This window comes from Neophocaena asiaeorientalis, unplaced genomic scaffold, assembly GCF_003031525.2.
Source record: "Neophocaena asiaeorientalis asiaeorientalis breed wild unplaced genomic scaffold, Neophocaena_asiaeorientalis_V1.1 scaffold492, whole genome shotgun sequence".
Taxonomy (NCBI): Eukaryota; Metazoa; Chordata; class Mammalia; order Artiodactyla; family Phocoenidae; genus Neophocaena; species Neophocaena asiaeorientalis.
In genome coordinates this window covers 717,214-742,736 of record NW_020171985.1, presented here as the reverse complement: position 1 = coordinate 742,736, position 25,523 = coordinate 717,214, and the positions used below count along the sequence as shown (strand labels likewise).

Sequence of the window (25,523 nt, the reverse complement as noted above, 5' to 3'; positions counted from 1 at the left end):
GAGAGAGAGAGAGAGAGAGAGAGAGAGAGAGAGAGAGAGAGAGAGAGAGAGAAAGAGAGGAGGTGGTGGAGGAGGACTAGTGTGGGGTGGAAAGGAAGAGTGAGCGAGAGAGCAAGTTGAGGGGAGGGGGTGAAAGAGCCGGCGAATTCTTTTTCTTTTTCTATTATTATTTTGAAGACTCCCGAGTTGCGCCTATGCTCTTGTCAGCTTCGTTCTAGGCGTAGCACGGCCAGGCAGAAGAAAATGGGGCAAAGCGTGCTCCGGGCGGTCTTCTTTTTAGTCCTGGGGCTTTTGGGTCATTCTCACGGAGGATTCCCCAACACCATCAGCATAGGTAAGCGCGAGCCAGCCCGCCGGTCGGGCCGGGCTCTCTTGCACCCGAGACCACTGCCCTGGCGTGGCTACTGCGGCCGCGGGTCCCTGTCCTGCATGGCCTGGGAAGGGACGGGGGACGGGGATCGGGCAGGAATCTCAGGGATCTGAGCCTCAGAGAGCTGGCTGGTCTGGGGAGCATCGGGAACCAGAGAGGTGATCTCCTGGGGCTTGGCGGGGTGGGCTGCCGCGTTTTCCGAGCTGAGCGGAGCAGGGGAGGCATGCCAGAGGCTGCAGCCGGGCGAAGAGTCACGGCTTTTCGGCTCGCTGCTCTGGACTTTGCCATGGCGTGCGTGCCGCCGCTGGAAGTTGTCCCAGGGTGATGCCTCCTGTCTGGCTGCGCCAGGGCGCGTAACCCGGTCCGGGGCTCCCTGTCCCGCGTCTCCGGGTCCCGGGAGACCGGCTAGCGCTGGGGGAGGTGGAAGCCCACCCTGGATTCCCCCAGACCCGGGCAGCAACCGAGGTCAGTGGCGGATGGGGTAGGAGGCGGAGGTGAGACTAGAAGCCGAGCCAGCGAGCGGCGAAGTCACGCAGACCACGAATTCATGAATTGCCGCTGTGTCTGTCTGGAGCCCGGCTCCCGGGCGCTGGGAGGGAGTTCTCTCGGCTTCTCCCCGGCTTTACTAGTCAAGAAGTTAGAATTATTGCCATTACAGAACAAAGCCCCTGTACTGTCATGGGGGAGCGGGGGCCTGTGGGGAACAGGACGGGGCAGCAGGGGGAATGAAATTGTTTTTCTTCCCAACCTTTCCCTTTGCGCCACGAAAAGATGAACCAGCTTGTGGAGATGGGAGGTAGCGGAGGAAGAGGGGAGAGGAAGCTACCGCCTGAGAAAGAACGAAGTCCCACTCTTGGTTCCATCGTCCTACCCCAAAGCAGCCTCCTTTTCCCTCTTTCCCCTTTCCCCCTTCTCTCCAGCCTCTCCTCCGACTCTTTAGAGGAAAACTAGGTTTCTCTTGGCCAAAATTTGAGTTCACAAGAGTCTTCAAAGACACACAGGTTGAAAATCAATCATGATCATGCACCCAGGTACCACTGAGAGGTTATCGCCTATCTGTAGCTCCCCAATTTCTAACCACTCCTGAGGGGGGGACACAAGCCAAATCTTGGTTCCCTTTGCTTGTAGGTGGACTTTTCATGAGAAACACGGTGCAGGAGCACAGCGCTTTCCGCTTTGCTGTGCAGTTATACAACACCAACCAGAACACCACCGAGAAGCCCTTCCATTTGAATTACCACGTAGATCACTTGGATTCTTCCAATAGTTTTTCTGTGACTAATGCTTGTAAGTAGATCTGCTTTTCCTCCTTTTGGGACCTGGGAACCTCATTTGCATTTTGCTTGTGGGACTTGGGGTCTGCGTGAGTGCTGGGGTGGCGATTGCCTTAGTAGACATTTTAGGGGCTCTAGTCAATCCAGGTTTCATGTGACATAAATCAACTCCAGAGGATCCTGCTGAGGGAGGGACTTAAGGCAAGTACACAAAACTCTGTTGTGAATAATGTTTCATGCAAAAGTTTCATTTTCCTCCCTGCTAAACTGGTGCTCCCTCCCCCGCAACCCCCTCCCTTTTTTTTCCTTTGGCTGGAAAAAAAAAAAAGAAAAAATAGCATGGTTGTTCAGGGAAATTTCTTCAGATGAGATTAAAGAAAGAAGCCTCTTGATTGAGTCAATTCAGGATGTGCATTACTTGACTGTTAAAGCTAGCACCTGGCTGTAGGAATGAGCTGAATTTGACAATCGCTTAATACATAGGAGCCAAATATGAGAAATTCTGCAAACAAGTGACCTTGAGGGACAGATCAGGCTCGGTTCCCTGGCCTCTTTCTGTCCTAGAATATCACCTTTCTTACTGAGAGAGCTCTGATAGGAACTGATAAGACTACAAACTGATTACAAGTGATGAACACCTGGCAAACTGAGGGGAAGGGAGAAAGTGCTCCCACCCCCCGCCATTGTTAGGGACAACACAGTTCTTAACTTAGAGCAAAAGGTGGAAGGCGGAGGCTTGCAGCAGGAAAACCGAATGCCAAAAGGGAAGAATTTCATCAGCCCCCAAAGCAGTTTCTGAAACAGCTAGTTGTGCCCTGTGATTGTTCCTGTGGAAAGGGGACATTTCATTTTGAGAAGTAAAACCACGGGAACCTAGATGACTAATAGCCTGTTGGACACAGGTTTTTCTTGAATGTTTTATGAGAAAGACTGATAATTCTTCATCTGAGCTTATTTCACGACAAGTTTTCACAACAATGAGGGTGAGGATGGCATAAATATGTTTTGCTTTTATGGCTGGTATAGTTGGGAATTTTTGATTTTTGATTTTCTTTCGGGGGAGGAATGATGTTTATATTTGGTTGGGTGAAACTTTGTATATGACTTTCTTCAAATTCTTCTGCCTCAAAGGATATGTGATTTCCAAAGACTGTTGAAAGGGTCTCCAAGGGCACAGCTTCCTTGGATTTGAAGGCTTGGGTCAAGGGGATGGAGGTGAATTACTTTGCAAGAAATTGTGACAGTTATCAGCTTTAAGAAAATTTTAGCTGAAGGTACAGATCCTTATATGAACATGTTCTGAGGTACTCTGTATTTGACATTCTTTGGCTTTCCGACATTGACAAAAATAGGAGCTTATTAACTCCAGCTAAGTGTGAAAGTTACAAAATGTCTGTCTATACTTTGCATCTGATTTTGGTAATCCCAGCCTGTCTCTTCAGCACACTTACAACACACATCTGACTCTTAATTCTGCAGCCCTGAGATCTTGTCAAGAGGCCGTATTCCAAAGGCAGCTTCCTAAATATCAATTAGAACAGATTTAAAACCAAATACATGAAACTACCCAGATTTATTATTATTAACAATGAATAATGTTTATTTCAACTCACTTTAGTGTCTTTCCACTGATGTTGACTGAGATAAGAGTGCTAATTGACTTCTCAGGAATGATTAATTTCCAAGGTTTTTGGTCTTGCTGTTTATGGTCAAATCAGATTGACACTAGCCAGCCCGGGGCCATCAGAACGCTACTCAAGGAGCAATCAGGGAATGATCCTTGCCACGTGAAAAGCTCAGGTTTGAGAACAGGCACTAAGTCATCTGTATTGGTGTTGAGTTGCCTTAATGCCCTACCTCTCAGGGCAATAAAGGGACAACCGTGAAAGGAAAAGAAATTGATCAACGCTCCCCGCCCGCCACCGCTGTAAGTCCACAACACTTCATCTTACAAGCTTATAAAGGCTGGGTTATGGCTGGGGGCTTGAAAGTGTAGCATAAGGGGTGTGGCTTACTGGGCAACAGGAAAGACAAAAAAGGGGACCTTGCCCTTAGTTATGCCAAATACACACATAGGCACACACTGACTCACACGGGAGAGATTTCCAGAAACCAGTGATGTGTACCCAGCTGCCTGTTGCACACTCAGACTTTACAGCTCAGAAGACAGAGGAGGAAAGCTGTCGTCTTCTCCAGTCCCCGAAACAGTCCTCTCTGAATGTCACAATCATTGAATGGGGGCCAGATCTCAAAGCTGTCTCCTGGCAGCTGCTGCCTACAATCTTAGTATGAGAAAGATGACTAGTCCAACTACCGTCTGATAGTCTCTGAATGCAGAAAACAATCATTTCACGGGGCCAGGGAAGCCCTGCAGGTGTATCTCATTTCTTTCCCTGCCCTTGAGAGTTCTTTTTCTCATGGCAGTGAAGATCACATATCACAGATGTCGGCACACAATACTAGTTCAGCGCTGGAGCCTGGCAGGTGACCCCTGGTTCCATTCTTACAATGGATTGCACTATTACACAGAGAAAAAAAAAAAAAAACACCCTGGATCCTCTGGCCTGCCCCTCCCTGGAGACCTAGGGAGAATTTGAGAAAACCCCAGGTGAGTCCAAACCTGCTTGCCCACCTCTCCTGTCTGCTTCAATATGGAATAGAACGGCAAAAATTAAAGAAACTTTCCCCTCTTCCCATTCAAAACTCCTAGTTTCAGCTTCCCCTAACACTAGAATTGATCTCTTTCCATGATCTTTCCTGCACCCTCAATCTTGCGGCAGGCACACACTTCTGAGGACACAGGTATGCAGGTAAACAAATATGCCAAAAATAAACAAACGGTAATGCCTTCTGTATGTGTCCCTGCTCTCTGCTCTCCCTCTGCATCCCCTCCCCCAATGTATTCTGAGAGTTTGCTTGCAATGAATCCCAGGCATCAGTCATTTAAAGACTCTTCTTCACCAGCAACCAATTCTTTTCTGCACAACCCCCAAGAGGTTTGCTTAAGACAGACTCCGCCTTCAATCCGCATCTTAAGAGGCCAATAAAAGCATCTCTGGCTTTGAAAGGTGGTTCATTTGGGATCTCAGCTCAGAGGTGAATTGAAGTTTATCGAGGAGACTCAGCTGATTTGGAGCACATGTTCTTATTTCGTAGTGATTAACTGAGTTTGCTGCTTTACTTTTCAGTTTGGCTAGGTAGCCCCAGAAAGAAGCACGGTGTGAATACTGTGATTTCAGGATACATGCATTCATACACACACACACACACACACACACACACACACACACACACACGCACCTATACACCCATAATCAGTACTTATGAAAAGAGGTGTTACACACGTTTTAAGTTGTATACACGTCTGTTCTTTAAAAACCAGATTTGATCATCGTAGGGCTTTGGGGAATGTGGCAACACCAAGGGACTGCTGAGTCCCATTGGTGTGGCTTTGCTCCCCTGGTTCCTCAGGAAATGCCTCCGATTCCCTTGAAGTCCCCTCCTGTGTCTTTCTGCTGTGCACTTGTAGTGCACTCCACACTACATCACCCCAGCCTCTGCAGTGTCAGCTCATTAGCACACAGATCTCATATTCCCTCTCTGCACTGTCATTGCAAAAATTGCTGTTGTACACCTTTACAGCCAACAAATGTGCTTGTGGATTACGCGCTGTTTGCAAGAAGCAAGGAAAAGGCAAATGAAACCTTAAAGGTTATTCACCACTGAATTGTGCTCTTAACGCATTGGCTTAAGTAAAAATCTGTTGATGGAGGCGTAATAGTGATGGTGGGACTGAGAGTGGGATTTAGGAGTGCAGGCTGTAATGGAGCCCCAGGCAAAATCCCTTTTGCTGGCTAAATGTAACTCATCAGCTGCAAATTTTTATTCCATTCATTTTTTTCAAGCTGTTTGAAATATACCTGCTAACTGAGAGCACGCTCCTTTTATAACTGAGCGCATTTCGCTACCAACTAAGTGTACTTAGCTGAGACAGGTTTCCCTCTCTTGCCCACAGAGTCACAATTTAAATTATCTAATTATTCTAACTGCCAGGATCCATTTAACTGTTTAAGTCCATTTGGGAAAGAAATGTCTCCCCTGATCCTATTCTCTGCTCTTTGGTGGGTTTTGTTTGTTCTTTTCATGTGATCTTTGGAAGCAGGGTGAGGACCCACAGTATCACGGCGCCTGCCTTCAAACAGATCTTCACACGCTAACCAATGTCAATAGCCCCAGCTCCCACCGCCAGCTCCCCCATCTTTGTGGCTTTGCCGCTCTCCCTCTCTCTCCAGGCCAGTCTTCCATAAGCTCACTGGCTTAGCTCACTTCTCAGCCCCTCTGGCCAGCTGGCTTAGACTACTGAAGCACGAAGAGGTCGCCGGAGATTTAAGTCACCTTCTCACAAGGTTTATTATGGTTTTTTTTTTTTAATCTATTTTTTACGTGGCGAGGAGGGAGGAAGGTGATGCTGTTCATTCGGGCCATAAAAATAGATGGCAATCAGCAGGCTGTAAAGGTGAGCTTCCAGCAAAGTGTATAACCTCCCCTAGAAGGTGGCTTCCTGGTGATCTACTAAGGGGGGTGGGGGGTGGGGCGGCAGGAAGGGTCTGGGGGGAAGGAACAAAGAAATCTACTTGGTTCTCCATCTATGCCTACTGCAAAATAAGCCACGGTTTTTCTTCCTCTCAACGATTCTAACTTTTTTCCTTAAAATGTGACTAGTTTCTCACATCCCCCACTTCTGCCTCTATCCGAGGTTGTTTTCTTAATTCTGCATTTCCCTCCATACTTGCCAAGACTGAATGAGAATAGTGGGCGCTGGTTGAGGTTTCTATTATATGTTTTTGGCTCCTGGTATATTTTAAAATTTCATTATTATGGGTAGTCAGAGGTGATTGGCTGGTTTCATTTTAACAGATTGAAAAATAAACGAAGCTTCTGAGGCATCATTATTAGTCTTCCTTTGTGGCTGACAGATTTGTCATTTTTATACAACTGGCCAAAGGATGAAAAGACAGCATGGATTTTAAGAGCGGGCCAGAATTTTAGAAGGTAGAACTCGTACCTTCGGGGGAGGAGGATAAACATGCTAATTCAGATGATTTAACTTTTAACTTCTTAGATTGAGACAGGAAATATCTTTGAAGGACCTTTCAGAAAACTCTTCATCTTCTCGAAGGTCAGGGAAATTATCTGCATACTTTACCTGGCCCATTAAAAAAAAAAATCAGGTTTTGACTTTGTTCCTTTGGCTTTGATACTTTGGGTCTAATTAGATGACATGTCCACAGGAGGGTGCAATTCAAACCCCAGGTGGGGGGCTCCGGGCATTTTTCAGCGGGAGTGTGGGAGTTGTGCAGACACAGAACCAAGTCCCTCCCTGCTGGGGAAATGTCTGGGCTCCAGTCAGAGAGTGACGAATAGCCTCAGCCTGTGCGTGGGGTGAGCCTTGAGCCACGGCAGCAGTCCCCGGAAGGGGTCGGTACTTGGCAAAAGGTTAACATGGACAGAATTAGTCCTCTTCTCACTTCTACCTCTTCTCTCACCATCATTTTCCCCTCCTGCTCTGCCTGCCCAGCCCAGGCCCTTTTGCTGGTGTCCAACTGGCCTGTGATTCTGGTATCCCACCCACAATAAACTGACCTAGGGACTGTTTCCTGCTCTGGACTTTTCCAGACCTAATGCTCCTTCCCCATCAGAATATCTCTGTCCTTCGTCCATCCTCCTCAGGGCCTTTACTCTCCTTTGAGGGTGATGGCTTTTTATCTAATGTAAGAGTCTTGCTGAAAGTGGCTGATAAGGGGCTAATATACCTGACTGGGGGGGGGGTGTTTGCTTTAAAACCAGGGACTCTGGGAACCATAATGCCTCAATTCCAAGGAAAGATGATACTCAGATGGGGGTGTTTCTGGACATGAGGTGCAGAGTAGCTGTTCACTCTACCCAAACCAGAGATCAGCTGCCCCTGGTCAGGGAACACCTCTATAGGTCAAAGTCAAAAGGTCCCTGCATGTGGTAGGTTTGGTGTAAGTACACCCAAGGCATAGGGGAGGTACAGCTTCACCATGTTGAACTTAAAAGTCTTTGTGGTAATTTGGGAAGCAACCAAACGTCATAGGGATTCATTTTATTGAAGAAGTAAACATATATAGCTTTGAGTATGTTAATCATGCCTCAATAAAGTGGTTCTTTAAAAAGTGTAAACTTTTTGTATGTACTACCAAAAAACAAACCAAAAAAGAGGCTGCTGTAGAGTCTGAAGGTGCCTGTGTGGGCATTGGCAGGGGATGCACTGGCATGGAAAGGAAGTCGTAAGAGGGGAGAAAGGTGGTGACGAACCTGGGCCTCAGACTGAAAGCTTTCTTTCCCTGGGATGGCACATAGAATGCAGTGATTATGAGGCAGTATCTACCTCTGGAGGGACTTGGAAGCCTAGCCGAGCAGTGTCTCCTCCCCACTCTCTCCATCCCTCCCTCTCCTTTTCTCAAGTGTACACTCTGGCTTCCCTCCCAGTGGAAAGAGGCAGAATACAGCTACGTCCCCTACATACGAACCTTCAAAGATGCGAACGTATTCTAAACCTACTACAGTACAGTACTATATAGGCGATTATGTTAGTTGGGTACCTAGGCTAACTTTGTTGGACTTGCAAACAAATTTGACTTATGGACGCGCTCTCTGAACGGAACTCATTGGTATGTAGGGCACTTACTGTACTCCCTTCTGGATCTCTGTCTGAGCTTTGGTCAGAGAAGTAAGTGTTTACAGCCCTCTGTCTGGACTTCCCTTCTCCTCAGTCCCTAACTACCACTGGCTTCTTTAACACTTGTCCTCAACATGACCGTCATTTGTCCTTATTTGGAAGGGGGCATGGGGTTAAGGATAAGGGTGAGGAAAGGAAACACAGCTGGTCATGACCCGTTAACCCTAGGGGCACAATTCAGCCTAGAACAGCACTTCTTTCATGTGCACACCAGTGGCCTGGGGATCTTGTTAAAATGAAGATTCTGATTCAATAGGACTTCAGCGTCCAAAAATTTGCATTTCTAGCGAGCTCCCAGGTGATGCCAATACCGCTGGTACTCAAACCACTCTTTGCAGGGAGACTGTGATTACCAAAGAAAAAGTCTCTCCCAGACAAGCTCTTACCCACATGCCTTTCAAAGAAAGCTCTATAAGAGACACATCTGGCTCATTCTGACTCAACGATGTCATATCATACATATCGTACTCCTAACCACCCTGTGTTCGTTTCAGCCATGTCTGTAGGTGTCTGATGAGAGCATCTACTTAGAGCTGCTTTTCGTAGGGAATTGGAATGGAGACTGGAAGTCAGCCTGAGAGAGGAGGTAGCTCATGAGCCAGGCTGACAGTATCTTGGCTTCTTGCCACACCCCAAAGTGTCCCTTTTAGAAACAACCTGCCCAAGGGAGCTACGGTTGGCATGCAGTTCCAACTGCCTTTCCACTTTGCTTCTCTAGGTCAAGGCATGCCAGAAGGGGGCATGTAGAATCTGTTCCTCAGCTGTCTGACTTCCCTTCAACAGGGTTAGAAACATGTACAACACAACCCGAATTCTGTCTGGTTCCCTAAGAACCTGAAAATTTGACTCCATTTTCCAGGCCAGTGCCAGACACTCATTGAGGTCTAGAGGGAAGGGAGGGGAAGTGGTGTCACTTTCTAACATATTTGAGCTGAGGACTGCTCCAGAGTAGCCATTGAAAGCTTACCCAGTGTCATTTGAGGACTGCCAAATGGCACCCTATTACCCCAGATATTGCCCCCCAACAGCCTGCCATTAGTCTGAAATTCCACAGATTCATTTGTTGGTGTTACGGCACCGAAGACCTGTGCTAAAATGCAAGCATGCTTTCTCTGGAAGGGGATGAGTTAAATCCTTATCAGCCATTACTATTCTGACCAGAATTCTTTGATGAGATTACCACCTGTTACCTTGCAGGATCCTCAGAGGAGGTTTTGCAAGACGGGTAAGTGACCCAGAACAAGGGACCAGCCCAAGAAAGTGGGGTGCCAGATGGATGGTGGGCATTCAGGGGGCAGTGGGAGACCCTTGAGGAAGAGTCCCTCAAACACACTTCACCTGGTTTGCAACATTTGATCTTCTCCATAGATAAAATCTGGTAGTTTATTCGCTAAGATTTTAGTTGCTTTTAACCCTCCAAGTCACAACTTTCCGATGGTAGTGGGCTTGCTGCCTCTTCCGTGCTGGTTCTTTGTTGCAACAGATGATCTCAGTCTCTGGTTTCCCCATAATTACTGTGGGATATTTTCAGAAGTATAATCAGTTTGTGACGGGGGGGTTGGTGAGGATTCTTTTTAACCTTTTAAAAAACGTTGCCATCAAAAATAGTCCCCTTTCAGTTATCTGTGATTGACTGATCTACCTTGCCAGTTACTCATTGCAGTCAGGGCCCTCATCCCTGCTGCCACCCAGACAGGGATCTGGGTACCAGTAATGGATGAGACAGGAAGAGATGCAGGACCCAGCCCACAGAGGAATCACTGCGTGGATGTGGGTATGGGTTTCTGTATGGATGAACACCTTTGTAAATTTAAGGTAGAAAGGCCACTAACATCCACATTCAGCCAGAACCTGTAATAGATTCTCCAATGTTCTTATACCTTATTGCTATTTCCAAGGCGATTTGGTTATTTTAAAACAGTTTTTCTTGAATTAGACCACTTGCAGCAGAATCACCAGAGATGCTTGTTAAACATCTGAATTCCTATAGGTTACACTCCAGATATATTAAATCAGAAAATATAAGGATAGGCCTTTTTGACAAGCTCCGTGGGTGATTCTAATGCACACACAATTTGGGAATCACTAGTTTAATTAGCCCTGGTCGTGCAAACAGAGACATATGGATTCATACTGAGTATTTGCTGAGCGCCCACTAAGCACCAGGCATTGTACCAGGCACTTTCACACACATTACTTCTGTAAGTAAGTGAGGTGCTATCAGCCCATGCAAGCATTAGTGACTTTGGCTCTCAGATCGGAAATTCAAGACTTGAAAGAACTAAGAGATTAACCTCAAGTCACAGTCTCTGAGGTAAACAAAGCAAAAATGTTCTTTGAGATGGTAAATAGAGACAAGGAAATGATTTACATTTTGACAATGCTTCTTCCCTTCTTTGCTTGTTAGCTAATGATTGGTCCTTCGCCATGCTACAAACTAGATGTCATGTCAAGTGCCAACCCATTTGTTAAAAACAGACGCACTGCAATCAGTTTATATAGCATTCATTGTGCCATCCCTGCTATCAACAAATTTAACAGTAGGGCTGAAATAATAACTACCATTCACTGAACCTCTGCCGCGTGGAAGACACCGCACTAAGCATGGTACATGCCTTATCTCATGGAATAATCACAACATTGCAGGAAAGGAGCTACTCTCATCCCCATTTTATAAAAGAGGAATCAGAGCGGGTTCAAAATATATATAAGCAACTAGCTCAAGGTCACGCAGCTAGCTAATTAGTGGCGTCAGGGTTCTACCTGAGATCTTCCTGTCTCTAGAGTCTGCACTCAATTTCAACTGGGGCTGAAATCACAGATGATGACAGAGGCCAGGTGGATCACATAAATGTGGAAACTGGGCAGGTATGGAGTGGTGGGGCCTGTGGCAATCTGGAGACTCTAGGTCGCTGCCTGAATACATTCAAAAGCAACGCTGTAAACCGCTGTGGGACAAACAAAACGTCTGCAACAGGACTTGGGGTGGTAGGAGGTGGAAGGTGCAAGTTTCGGACCTCTTCACCACCCCGTCCACCTCCCTCTGGCAGCTAAGTTACTGGCTGAGGGAAGCTCTATTAACTGAAAAAAACAAAGAGAAAAATCTCTGCTTAGTAAAAATCCTATTTTGACTTTTTCTTCTTCGTGTTCCATCAAGGTACCTCAATATGGCAGAACTTTCCCTCCTTTGTCCTTTTGGCCTTACATGCATACACTGTATATCCAGTGGCCTTTCACGGTTGAGTGCCAGCTCAACTCTAATCTTCTCCCAGGCAATGCTGAGGCCTGCGGCAAGGTCAGGACGCTGGCACAGTCATTAGCAAGTGCTCGGCAGGCCAAAAGAGGTACTTCTGGATGGTGCTATGGGGGAAACGGCTTAGATTCTGGTACATGCAAATCCCAGGTCTACAACTGGGAGGCCGCTGGGTCAAGTAAGGCTCTGTCAGCATTCACCCAGGGTAGGAGCCGCCCCACACACCCCGGGACAGAGGCTCACCAACTTTAGACAGGGGTCCAAAATAGAGATGTATAGTTAGTTGCTTGGAGTTGTAAACTGACAGAAGCCAACTGGTCATTCACAATCATTAGGTATACTTCATCGGATACCAATAACCAGTCATCGTTGGAGTGAGGGCTATAGGTCTTCTCCCCATAACCTCACTACCAGGTGTAAAAGTAAACCTCATACAAAATTCTTTTTTCTCATTAAAATAATGGCAAGCAGGCATAAAAATAATTGGACAGCCTGTCCTGTAGGCTCAGTCAAGTCCAGCTCCCTTTCCTTTCAGGTGCGCCAACACCACCTTGCACGAAGGCTCACTTGAGGCAGACAAAACAATACCCTGGTAGTAGGATGCAGCTAATCAAGGATCCCCATTAGTGGCTGCCCACGGGACTATTTACAAATTAAGCCGAGGGTACCATTCCAAGGGATAACGCTATAGAGCTTGTTAGACCCTTATATCTGCTTTCTGCTAGTTTGGGAACACCTCTACCATATGTCTAGCCAACCCACATATGTTAAACACTACTGATTTCACCAATGAGAAATTTCATGTTAATTAACAAAGTCTCTGGTGTCCATTGAAGATAAAGATATGTGAAGTGCTTGCAGAACCACTTCTTGATTAGAATTATTAAATGCCAGATAACCACTCCTGCACTTTGTATTTCCCAATAAGGGTAACTGAGACCACCCCAAGGGTGTTGATTCAGACCAAACAACCCACATATATATCGCACAAGTTATGCTGAAGTCTTGTAAAATCATTTACAGAGAATATAACATGTGAGATACCGTGTTTCTTACGGCCTTGGGAAGCAGTTAAAACTGCAGGGGGTGTGGGGTAGAGCGGAATGAGCAATGGAGCAAGAATTAGGAGATCTGGGTTCCAGTCTCAACTCTGCCACCCACTGCCTGGATGACCTTGGACAAGCCACTCCGTTCTCCGGTTCTAGTTTTTATCATTTCTAAAATGAGGAGATTCATCTGGGTGATCTCTGCGGAGGCTGCCACTTTTTACATCCCATCATTCACTCTCGTCCAAATCCTACCACCTCCGTGTCTAGTAACAGTCTCACTTCATTGCTTACTGAGAAAAGACCATCCAAAATGAAGCCCCTCAGATTCTTCTCCTACATCTAGAAACTTCTCATCATGTTCATCTATTCTCTGCCTTTATAAGACTGTGATGAAACTACTGAATCCTTGAAACCAATGGACAGTACCTGCAGCCAGTTGTGGCTTACTCTTGTTTGCGTCGTAGCTCTTCCACTTACTAGATGTGGGACCTTGGGGCAAGTTACTTAACTTGATTGTGCCTGATTTCCCAATTATAAAGTGGGGATAATAATAATCCTCACCTCATAGGGTTATTGAGAGTTTTAAATGAGATAATTCACAAATCCACATAAAGTACTTAGAGTAATGCCTGGCGCATATTGGATATTATTATTATCAACATAATCATTAGTTTAAAATCCTTTGAGCTTTCTGTCCTAAAAACAGAAATGTAGTTTCATTTGAAAAGTAAAATCTCTTGTCACTCTACAGACCAGATTTCCTTCCTGAGTAGCTGCCCTCTGAGGTTGTTTTACAGTTCTCAGCTCTGCCCCAAACCCAAGATTATTTTCTTCTGCCAAGAAAGGCACCATGGCACACCTTCAGATCAGCAGCCCACCACCGTGACCCCCTACACCTCTCACCCATGCATCCAAATTTGCCCACCCAGTTTGCCTCTTGTGAGCGACAGCTACTCAGATATTCTGTGATCAAAAACTCTGAGATGCATTTTTCTGCATAATTGAAGGACTTAGAGGGAAGTCCTTAGAGTCTTAGAGGAAGGGAAGTCTTAAGGGAAGTCTAAGTCTTAAGGGAAGACTTAGAGGCTTCTTCCCCAAATAAGTTCTTCATCTCCAGTTCCATCTGCTGCCAGTCACACAATGAATCATCCTTTCTGTTCTTTTGTGACAATCCAGTATCCAAACAGTACACAAGTAGTCCCCCCCGACTTCTGAAAGGCTCAGGAGGCATCCACATGTCCTCTGACAGTTGATTCAGGAGGAAACACTTGGGCCAAGCACCCAGTGGACTGGCTCTTCAGCAAGGCCCTGGAGCTTCTCTTAGAAATGGAGCTGCCCACGGAGGGACACAAGGAAGAGCAGCCAGGAACTGCTCAGGGCCTCCCCAGAGGAAGCGCCTTCATTTCCCTGGGCATTAGTGAGATTTCTCCATGGGTCCTGGAGTCAAGAGCCCCCAGGGGGCTGAGGGTTGAGGCACTTCATACTGCCCATTCTCCTGTAGAGCGAGCACTGCCCTGGCACATACACATGGCATACATCTTCCCCTGGGCTTTCCCATTTCCTGGTGACACTTAGCATTTGACAATCACTTTAGTATCTTGCCATTCAGACGTTGACAACTCAATGGAAATCCACTTCTGGCACATCTCTGAGTCTAGTCCACCCTTTGACTAAATATCACAGCCTCTTACAAGAGTTCGATCCACTTTGTGCAAGAGTTACTAAGAGTGTCCTTTGATCTCCTGGTTTCTGCCAGTCCTAACTCTTGCTGTCCCCAGTTCTTCCCTCTACTGCCTGTAGATCTGTAGAGTATAAGGAGAAGTTGAGAACAATGAGGAAAGTTGAGCTCTCTCCTGGGTAAAGAGAACTGGAGCTGCCCAGCTCTTTACACTCACTCCTGGCCCTTGGGTTTGGCACCTAATTCTCTGGAGCAAGGTGTTGCTGTTTGACCCTTGCCTAGTAGAAGGCTGTTTCTCCTACTTAGTTTGGGAGCAATCAGAGGGCAAGGAATGGCTCTAAACTGGACTGCCTGCATTTGAATCTTAGCTCTGTCGCTTACTAGCTGTGTGACCTTGGGCAAATTACTTAACCTCTCTAAGCCTCAGTTTCCTCATTTGTGAAATGAAGGTGATTATAATAGTAACTACCTTATAAAGCTGTTGTGAAGATTAAATGAGATTATCCATGTAAAATATTTACCATGATGCCTGGCGTATAGTAAGTGTTCAATAAATGGTAGCTATGGGCTTCCCTGGTGGCGCAGTGGTTGAGAGTCCGCCTGCCGATGCAGGGGACACGGGTTCATGCCCCGGTCCGGGAAGATCCCGCATGCCACGGAGCGGCTGGGCCCGTGAGCCATGGCCACTGAGCCTGCGCGTCCGGAGCCTGTGCTCCGCAACGGGAGAGGCCACAGCAGTGAGAGGCTCGCGTACCGCAAAAATAAATAAAATAAATAAAATAAAATAAAATAAATGGTAGCTATTATTAACACAGAGTACTGAGGTGGTTGGTAAGTGGAAGAAAGGAATAGAATTCATCAAAACCAAACTGAACAATAGATTCTTCCCATCTATGGCCATCCCTAAAGCCCTGCAAACTAATTTTTACCCTCTGAATCTGTAGCTGGAACCAGGCCAGATGGGGTTATCTTTGAGTACTCACAATGCTGCCTCAGGCATAAAGGATTCGCTTTGGGGCAAAGTAAAGCAGAAAGAAACAATTGACTTGATGCCCAAAAAAGCCAGAGAATACACACCACTATGTTTAATCATGCCGTCATTGAGTGAAATTGTCTAGAGAGACATGATCTCTTCAATTTTTTTGTCTGAACAAGATATGCTTGGGATAAAGCAACACGGATATGATAACCTTGGCACTTGCTGGCTGGAAGGAAAGAACAACCTTTTTCAAATGTAAAGTCTATAATGTGTTCGAAAGTGGGAGAGTGGAACAGTGGATCCTGGAATCTTCACTTAGACAAGGAAAAATGTGAGGCCAGTTGAGCTCTCCCAGCCATGATTTTTCTGAGTTCTTTTAATTAAGGATGATATACAGATGGTAGTTTAGAGCATATCAATTTGAGTGGATGGATTTTCTTCTTTTGATATTGCTTGCCTAAGTCAGACCAAAAATAGCATAGGAAGGAGACATGCAAAAGGTTAAAAGAGAAATTTTGCTAATGTGATTTTCCAGCATTTCAGTCTCTGTTCTCTCCAGAGCAGAGGTTAAGTGCTCTGCTCCATAAGCACAGACTCACTAGTAAGGATCCTGCTGAGGACCACTAGGCAATGCAGTCTTTTTCTTGCCCTCTCCTCGGTATGCTGGCCTGATCTACCAGCATGCTGTCTCCAGCAGGCCCAAACCTGGGTGATGACCAAAAGCATTTTTTTTCCTTCATATCCCAGGGTGCCCTTGCTCCACCTGCATCACCTTCTCTTCTCATTTCCTATATAAGCCCACTGCTAGGTTGCCTCATGGGATCACTGACTTTTTTTCTCTCAGGTGAGGAAACTAAGGAACAGAGAGGCTAAATGACTTGCCCAAGGTCACACAGCCAGTAAATGGCTGAGCTGAGATTATGATGCAGGCCATCTAACTCTTGGCACTTCCCTAAGATGCCTTCCCAACATAATCCTTCTTCTTTTAACGTTCACTGCTACATAATGATGTTATATATGAAAATAATGTCAGTCCTGTCTTTTTTAAATAGGTGGCAGAGAGGAAGAATAAATTCACAGCAAGTGAATTGGAAACGCAGTAAAGCATGAGTTTCAGGGACCACAGTTAATGGTATCTTCCATTTAGTGCCTCCAACGTTAACCTGTCATTTTCCCATCCTCTGATTTATAGTCAGGGTGAGCAAAACAAACTCCTGAAATCCTGTTATAGATCACAGACTATTGGAGATAGATCAAGTAGCTCTAGTCCAACTACCTCACTTTGTGGATGAGGAAAGTGAGGCCAAGAAAGGAGAAGGGGTTTGCCAAAGGTGATGCATCTCCCTAGTGGTAGAAGCAAGATGAGAATCTAGACTGCCAGATTCCCAGAGCAGGGTCTTTGCCACCATATTTTGTAACAGCAGGTGTTGTACTAAAGCAACACTACAAATTTTATTATGTTACCATTTACTCATATCTTTTTCTTCTCTAATTGTTTCATGTATATAAGTCATAGTACCTCAACTAGATTTTTTAAATGTAGAACATTTTTCATGATGATAGAAGTTAAAATGTAAACTTAATTCTTGCTCATTGTAAAAAAGAATTCAAAAAAATAAGAAAAATTGTCCAAGTAGAGTAAAAAAAATCACCCAAATTGGGTTTTACCATATGTACAGATTTGTATCCTGCCTTCTTACTTTATATTGTAACAGGGAACATTTTTCTGGACCTCTTAAATGTTCTTTGAAAATTTGATTTTTTAAATGTCTATAAATTATTGTATCACAGTGTCATTTTGTTATATACATATACATATATATATATGCAATGATTTATAACCATCACCCAATTATTGTATCACAGTGTCATTTTGTTATATACATATATACATATATATATATGCAATGATTTATAACCATCACCCAATTTTGTGCATTTAGGTGGATTCCAGTTCACTGAGGTTTATAATTATGCCCCAACTTCCTGTCATATCTGCATCCTAGCACATGTCCGAACATACAGTAAATATTTAATAAATACTTGCTTACTGATTTGTTGCCTTGACATTTCTGGAATGACCATTATTCTTCCAGCAGATTGGGCAACCAAAGTGAGAACTTGACATTCCAACCTCTTTAAGGTACATGTTATATAACTCAAGACAAGCAGTATAGCAATAGCGGTTATGCTCAGAAGTCAGACTCTCTGGGCTCAAATCTTGGATCCATCACTTTCTAGTTGTATAGCCAAGGGTGAGGAGCTTAACCGCTCCAAGCCTCAGTTTTTCTGTCTGACAAATGGGGGAAATGGTAGTGCCCACCTCATGAGGTTGTGGTAAAAATTAAATGATAAAATATGTGGAAAGTGCTTGGTATATAGTGAGCACTCAACAAATATTAGTTGCCATTATTAATATTATATAATATCATATATATTACATTCCTTGTCAAAGGAATAAAGGACCAGACTTGCAGTCAGAATACCTGGCTTCTTGTTCCCTCTCTGCTGTTTTCTGGCCCAATGACCTTGCATGAGTTCTTTTACTTGTCTAGGTCTCAGTTTCTTCATCTACAAAATGGGAATAATAATACCTGAGCTGTGCACCTTACAGGAATTTTATGAGGATCAAATGAGAGAATGAATGTGAAGGTGCTTTGAAAACTATGAAGTCAAGGATGATTGTTAGATATGTAAAGTAAGATGTGATGTATGGTTGTTGTAGGTAGGACTAGCGATGCAGAAGGTACAGGAGACCAGGCTGAATATCCGGAGCCTGGAAAGATGTTTCTAAAATTGAACCTCTCGTATGGGAAATAGTGACTATTGGAGAGAGAAGGAACCTTATAGATCATCTAGCCCAACATCTTAATGTTATAAGAAAAATGATTCAGAGATGAGAGAGCTTGAGGTCACAGAGCTAGTCCCAGAAATGGGACTAGGACTCAGGTCTCCTGATTTCCTGAGCAGAGTCCTAAAGCAGTCACTGCAGCTCTTTCTTTATTGACCTTTGTCTAAGAAGGGATAAGGAAAAAATCCGGTTATTTGTGGAAGTCATGTAGGTAGCAACTGATTAATTGGGGGTTTATTGCAAGGACAAACCCTGAATAGCATAGCTCTACTATATTTTTAAATGCCAACCTTATTCCAGCTAAGGGAGAGAAAGGGGGCAAGAAGGTGATGGGAGGGGGCATCTCAGTCAGGTGGGTGAGTGCCCTCAGAGTTGGCCAGGTTCCCAAGGGACTTCTGTTGTCCCCAGAATGACCGGAACAGCAGATGGCCTTTCTTTGACCGTTAATATTTATCTTTGCAGTCAGTCCTCAGTTGTGTGATTTTGAAAAACTTGGTAAAGCAGATGAAATTGCCAATTGTTTGAATGAAGTAAATTGATTATGGCCAGAGGACTATTTGTTTGATGCTGGCAGGCACACAGCCCACATCAAGCAGGAGCTTCAGCGCTGATGGCAGCTGAGATTATTGCTGCATCCCCTGAATTATATCCCTCCAGGTACTCGGTAAATATATGTGTTGGATACTTTCATCTTTACGCTATTTTAGCTGAGATGAGAGCACATAAACACTCCCATCTGACAACCTTTTCAAGTTCAACACCACAGAAGGTTATTTAAAAAAGAAACAAGAAAGGAGTTTTTCAATAGCAGGCTCCAAAGGTGACTAAAAATGCCATCCAACAAGGCAGCCCGTTAAGAAATGTAGTGTGAAATGTGTTAATACGATAAACCCAAATGAGGTCTCACTATTCTTAGCTGCGGAATTTTGGCTGCCTTCCCCGGCTGCCACTGTGGCCCGGACAGAGTCCGTCAAGGTTTACTCCCTACCCCAATCCTCAAGTGCAATCCATCCTCCCGTCAGCTGAAGGAGACCCTACTGCCAGAGGCAGCTGACCCTCAGCTTGTCCTCCACACAGCTCCTGCACGGAGGGGCTCCCTGCCTTGGCCAGGAAGCACTGGGGGAAGGGAGAAGAAAGCTGTTAAAAGCTCTCTATCCTGCGGCAGCGATCGCTGGCTGCTGCGCGTAAAATGTTCACCAGGTGAAGGCCAGCCAAAATTGGGCCTCCTGTGTCTGGAGTAAGTGGCCATAGTCTGAAATCAGTAAGATGGATGGAAAGGTAAAATGACCTTGCTTCTCAAGCCCTCTTATGCTAGAACAAGGGGCTCCCCTTGAAAACTGGAAAGGAACACATCTCAGACAAGTCAAAGGCAGGCCTACTTTACACAATGGGAAGTAAACATATGGAACCCCTTAGCCCAGAGTTGGTGGCAGCTGAAAATACAAATACAGTCAGAGAAGGTTCAGTACATTCCTGCTGTTTGGGTACATCTTTAATCTCTGAGCTCAAAATCAGTCAGGACAACCAGATCCTCTGCCAGCCTTAGTGAATGAGTCCTGAAGATATGACCTCAGAATTGTGATTGTGTTTTCCAATTAAGCTAGAGGGAAAAAAAAGTGATATTTAGGGTTGGTTGGCTCAAACTGAGTTGCTAAAACCTCTGGTTTGTTCAGAGTTAAATTCTTCCACACACATAAGGAGGCAATATGTTATGGAAGAAAAAACCTTGCCCTTGCCCTGTCACTACTAACTAGCTATGCGATTGCCTCTCTCTGGGCCTCACCTTTTCCCATTTGTAAAGTAAGGGCATTAGACGAGGTGACCCCCAAAGGTCTCTTCCAGCTTCAAATACATTTAATTCAGATGATATCACAATGTTCCCTTGGAGGGTTTTGGAGCGGCTCAGCACCTTGCCTTGCCCTCCTTTGCTCAGGAGCTCAGGGCCTCCAGGATGCTATGAACATGTCCCAGACTCCACCGAGATGTCTCACTCGAGACTGGCACCACAGCAGAGAGCGGTGCAATGGGATTTATATCTCCTGGCCTCTCCCACTCTTCAAGCCTCCAGCTGCCTTGTAAGGAGGTAGAACTGGTTCTGTATGGGGCTTTGGTTTGGTTCAGTGCAGTAGGCAAGTTCGGGTTCCAAGTGTTAAAGGCAACACTGCGTGGGCTTTACAGCTAGAGCTGACCTGAGTTAGAATTCTGGTTCTGCCACTGCCGGCTATGTGACCTTCAGCAAGGTACCTAGACACTCTGTGCTTCTGTTTCATCTGTGGGCTGACAGTTACAATACTGCCTCCCTTCCAGGGTGCCTGTCAGGATTGAAGGACAGAATTCACATCAAATGCTCAGCACAAGGCCCAGCACGTAGTTAATGCTGCCACCAGTGGGCATACTTCTCTACTCTCCACTAAATAGATGTTGAGGTAGAAATCAAAACCAGTAAATCCATCAATATTGAGCTAATAATCAAGGCCATAACGTTTAAGCAGTGGCAAATGATTCGGCTTTTCAGAGCCCCTGTGTTTTGGGCCCTCTAACAGCATATTTGCAAATAAACAGGGGCATTCCAGAAACTTCACAGGGCAACTATCTTCCCGGACCGGGGCATGAACCCGTGTCCCCTGCATCGGCAGGCGGACTCTCAACCACTGTGCCACCAGGGAAGCCCAAGAAAGCTATTTTCTGGTGGCATTTGGGTTACCCTCTGAATCATACTACTAGGATGGATGGTACTTTCAACTCCCTGCAGAGCCAGCCGGACCTATGGGGATCCTGCAGGGAGGCTGACAGAGAGGGAGGACCCGAAAGGTCACTCCTTGATGTGGCTCATTCACTCGTAGTGCTGAGCAATGTGTTACCTTTCCTGTTCAGCGCGTCAAGTTAAGCTGTGAGGTGAGAACAAGGCCGCTAAAGTTGCCACCATCTCCTCTCCCTTTTTGGGTTCTCACTGAGCGAGCCCCACGGAGAGAGGACAAAGAGAGAGGCTCAGCCTGGGTGTGTGCAGCTGGAAGATGGCAGGTGGAGACCAAACTCACTGTAGAGACAGGAGGAGCTGCCCTTTTGAGATAAAATAACAAGATGAAGTTGAGATGGGGTGGCATCAAAGACGATGAAATATGTATAGTTGATGCACTTTGTTATAAAACAGAAACTAACACACCATTGTAAAGCAATTATACTCCAATAAAGATGTTGAAAAAAGATGATGAAATTACAAGGAAGGTTAATAAAGTACCATTCCTTTATTCCTCAAGCCCTTTCTTCTGTTGTGTGGCTGCGCATTTGGGGGATGACAGGGAGGTGGGAGCAGATGGTATGGAGAATCCGATTCTCTTCATACGGTTCCACTTGACCCTGGTCAAGAGTGTCAACTTTGACCTGGAAACCCCATAGCTCATCTTACACAGGTTACCTAAAGGTAGTTGCTCTTCTTAGGCTCTTCTGCATGAGAAGCCCTCAATCTTTGGGGGAAAAGACCCAAGTAATTAATTGGGATACGTGTATGAACATATCTATGTCTTAAGAGCTTAATGGACCGAGTAAGGAAGTAGAGAGACAGAGATCATCCCTCAAGGTTTACCAGGCATGCGGGAGGGTGACAGACACGGTGGCCTGTACTGACACGTGGCACTTTACCAGGATGATGGCTGGTGGAAAATCCACTTCACAGTAAGGTAGGCAAGGTAGCTATTATGACTATACCGCTTTCACAGTTAAAGAAACTGAGGCTCAGAAAACTTAAAGCACTGTTACCAGTAAGTGGCTGGGTCAGGACCCAAATCTGTCTCCTAATCTTATGCTCTTCCCATTCACCATGATGTCTCCATTTAACTAGCATTGTAAAGGTTCCATCTAAGCTATTTTTCCAGATAATTGAAGCACACATCTTTCAGCAGTGCAAGTGCTATTTTTATTTTAACCATTTTTAAAGAAAAACTTTCTATAATGCATCCCACGCCTTATTATGCAGAGGATACAGACTACTGTGCTTTTAGTCTTCTATTTTCATAGCCTTCTATCTCCTCTCTCGCTGTGAGGCTGACAACGTTCGATACTTCTTAGGTTACTAAAGATAACATATTAGAAATGGGGTGCTCCTAGAAGCAGGCATACTGAAATGTGACAGTTGACAGTGAGGGAACAGCACGCAGAATCACCCGTCATAAAGGTACAGCAGCCTGGGGCTACTTAGTGCAGGGACCCGTGGGCCTGAGAGGCCAAATAGCCTCACGGACAACACAGCCAGCACCGGAGCTGGAGCTCCCAATAAAGACCCAGAACTATCAGTGGCAAATGGAATTGTGTTGATTCTACTGCACTGGTGTACCATGGGGAAAGGATGATGGGAGAGGTACATCCCAGCTGGGAGGAGAATTTTTTTCATGAATACTGTTTAGAACTGCCTGTTCATAGTGATAATAAAAGGTACTTTTAGACAATTCATTACTCTCCTTAAATTCTCTACACACAGTGCACCCTCTTGTTGTTTGCACATCGGGCAGACCACTCCCGCCACCCTCACCTTGGTGTGCCCCTGCTCTACTGTGTTTAAAAAGTCAGGGAGGAGGGTTTTCCATTTTAGAAAGATCTTCATCTCAAATGGCTCAAGAGTTGGTGTGTCTAAAGGGGAAAATCGTCACTGATCTGGAGAATGTATTCCATGTGAGAGCATGGCAAATTACTGTGCGTTTAGCCTGTCACTTTCCTCTCCTTGTCCCACCTGTAATTTCAAAGAAAAAAAGATCCCTATGAGGAAACCCACCACAGATTGCCATCCTATTGGCCTGCTGCAATTACTTGGATCTTTTCAAGTTCCAATCAGAATGGGCTCTGCTTTGCCTTTTCCACTTCTGTCTCCTCTGACCCGGCAAAGTTTCCCATCTTTCATCCTGTCACTTAGCTAATGGTGTGTGTCCCTCCTGCATACATTCCAGAGTCGCTGGCTTCTTTCGCTAGTGGAGTCGTCAGCGAGATGCTCGGCAGATGGCTCACTGGCTGCCGTTCTTATCCCCTCACTGCAGCAATCTGTGGTTCTAAATCAAAATGTTAATGAAAAATAAAAGAACACAGTGCCAATGTCTGTCTGATTTAAATTAATATAGAGCCATACCTTTTGAGGCAGATTTTACTGGCACAGGGTTCTCCATACAGGCTACCCATGTTGGCCTTTTCTTTCTCTCTTTAATTAAAATTAAGCACTTTCATTTATCCGAATCTCTCTTGGTACCCCCAACCTGTTCTCTTTAATAATAACAAAGGCCTAACGAATAGTCCATTTCGGTGTTCCAGGGAACCGCATCTCACTGGTAGAACATTATTTTGAGAGATATTATATGTGATGTCTAATTATAAACATACTTTGATTAGATACTGTTTTCAAGACTGGAATGACATGTTTACTAAATGCTTCGAGCACAGCTCTAAGTTAGGCATGTGGTTCTTGAAATCTCTTTGAATCCATTTGTTTTAAAACTGCTGGCAAAATCATTGCTAATTTACTACTTTATTTACAAGGGCCCTTCACGTTCTCCTTACTCAGCACAGTATTCATTTCTGCTGCAGCAACAGGAAGGACCACTGCCCTCTTTGGGGAAAATGTGTGCGTCTGCAGGATTATCTATGCAACACAAATTTCAGCTTCAGTTTAGAGAAGAAGGGGTCACAATGATGTTGATGCACGTGGTTGAGGGGAGATCGCCTCGATATTTTAATTTGCCCCCAATTCTAGAAACCAAAAGAACAGCAGTTTCAAAGGACTGCAGAAGACCACACCTTCATTTGTTCGCCCTATGACTCCTTTGTAGATACTGCTAGGAAGGGGATTGGAAGTAATAAGAGCTAACACAGTGCCTCCTCCAAACCAGGCATCCTTGTAAGTGATTTATATTTATTTACTCTTTCAGTCATCAAAACGACGCTATGATTTCCGTCTATTTCACAGGTGAGGAAGCTTAGGCATAGAGAAGTTAAGTAACTTGCCTAAGCCCACACCACTAGTAAATGACAGCCAGAGGTAAACAGTCAGCCTGGCCCCAGAGCCTTTGCTTACAACCACAGTACCGTGCTATACAGTGCTGGAGGAGCCACAAATTCCAGTCTCCTTGGAAGTATTGTTTTCTCTCAGATCCGTAGGAGGTTTTCTTTGCCCCAACTGCTGTGCAAGTTAGAATTAGGTTTTTACTCCAGTGGGGCTTGCTCCTTGCTAAATGCATGGGCTATTTGCATGTGTCACTGCCATTAAGACTAAGGTGAGTCAGGCACGTCGAGCAAAGGCAGCAGGCAGACAGGAGAAAAGCCTGGTTTTCGGGAGGGAGGTGGGGTGCTAATCATTAGGTCAATCATCTCAGTGCTGTGCACTCATCCACCCAACAGTCCCGACAAGAAAAGGCCAAAAGAGAGTATGGCCCACAAAGCCCCCATCTGCTCCAGTTGACCAGGGAGGGACCCCGCGGAGATTCACCCTTTGGTCACCTGGCTTCTGGCTCAGCCCCTCCCGCTACCTACAGGGAGAGCCACCGCACCGCAGTCCGGCCTTTCTCCTGTTGCTCAAAAGCCATTTCAGCTGGAAACACAAACAATAAGAGTTGGTTCTGTTTAAATATATGCATTCCGGGCCTACGGATTTACTGGGGTATCAAGTTGTTCAAAAGAAGAAAGCCCCTGGTGGGAAGGGATTGAGTAGAGAGGGAGTTGCTTCCATTGCTAAACCTCACTTTTGTAGTTGTATTTTCCTGGCCTTACCAGGGACTAAATGAAAATATGAGCTTGGAAAAGGACATTACTAAACAGCAGGGTATGTTAAACAAAACTCTGGACTGGGAGCCAGGAGTCCTGGGTTCCAGCTCCAGCTCTATCTGTAACCAACCATGACCTCTCCAGCTCTTAGACCCTTTATAAAATTAAAGGGTTAGAGTGAATAGGCTATGGGGGCTTTTCCAACATTAAGTATTGTCCGATTTCAGCTCCCCTCCCTTTTAATGAATGATGATTCTCCCTCGAGACAGAAGGATACTCAGAGGATGATTTGACCAAATGAAGCAGAGATCTGAGCTATTTCGGGGGTGTTTCTGAGCATCCAACCCAGGCCACTGAAGTCAAAAAGTAGATTCCCTTTTTGGCCTCATCTCTTTCAGCTGATATCGCTGGGTAATTGCTCACCCCCTCTGAGTCATCAAATCATAGGCTCGTTGAATCTCTAAGGATGGAAAGGACCTTAAAGGTCAGCTTTTGCCATCTCCCTTTTAGGCTCCCATTTGTCCAAACACAACCAGTCTAAGCATGGGACCAATGCCAGCTTTATACA

The 25,523-nt window shown here is 45.3% G+C and overlaps 1 protein-coding gene across 1 annotated transcript in view; it reads left to right on the top strand.

Annotated features, from left to right (window-relative positions):
- The first annotated feature begins 234 nt into the window (after positions 1 to 234).
- GRIA3 (glutamate ionotropic receptor AMPA type subunit 3) overlaps positions 235 to 25,523 on the top strand; it is a 278,754-nt gene continuing 253,465 nt past the window's right edge. The window contains exons 1-2 of the mRNA XM_024747199.1: positions 235 to 334; positions 1,499 to 1,657. Of these exons, the coding sequence (XP_024602967.1) occupies positions 244 to 334; positions 1,499 to 1,657 (250 nt within the window). The 5' untranslated portion in view covers positions 235 to 243. The remainder of the gene's footprint in view (positions 335 to 1,498; positions 1,658 to 25,523) is intronic.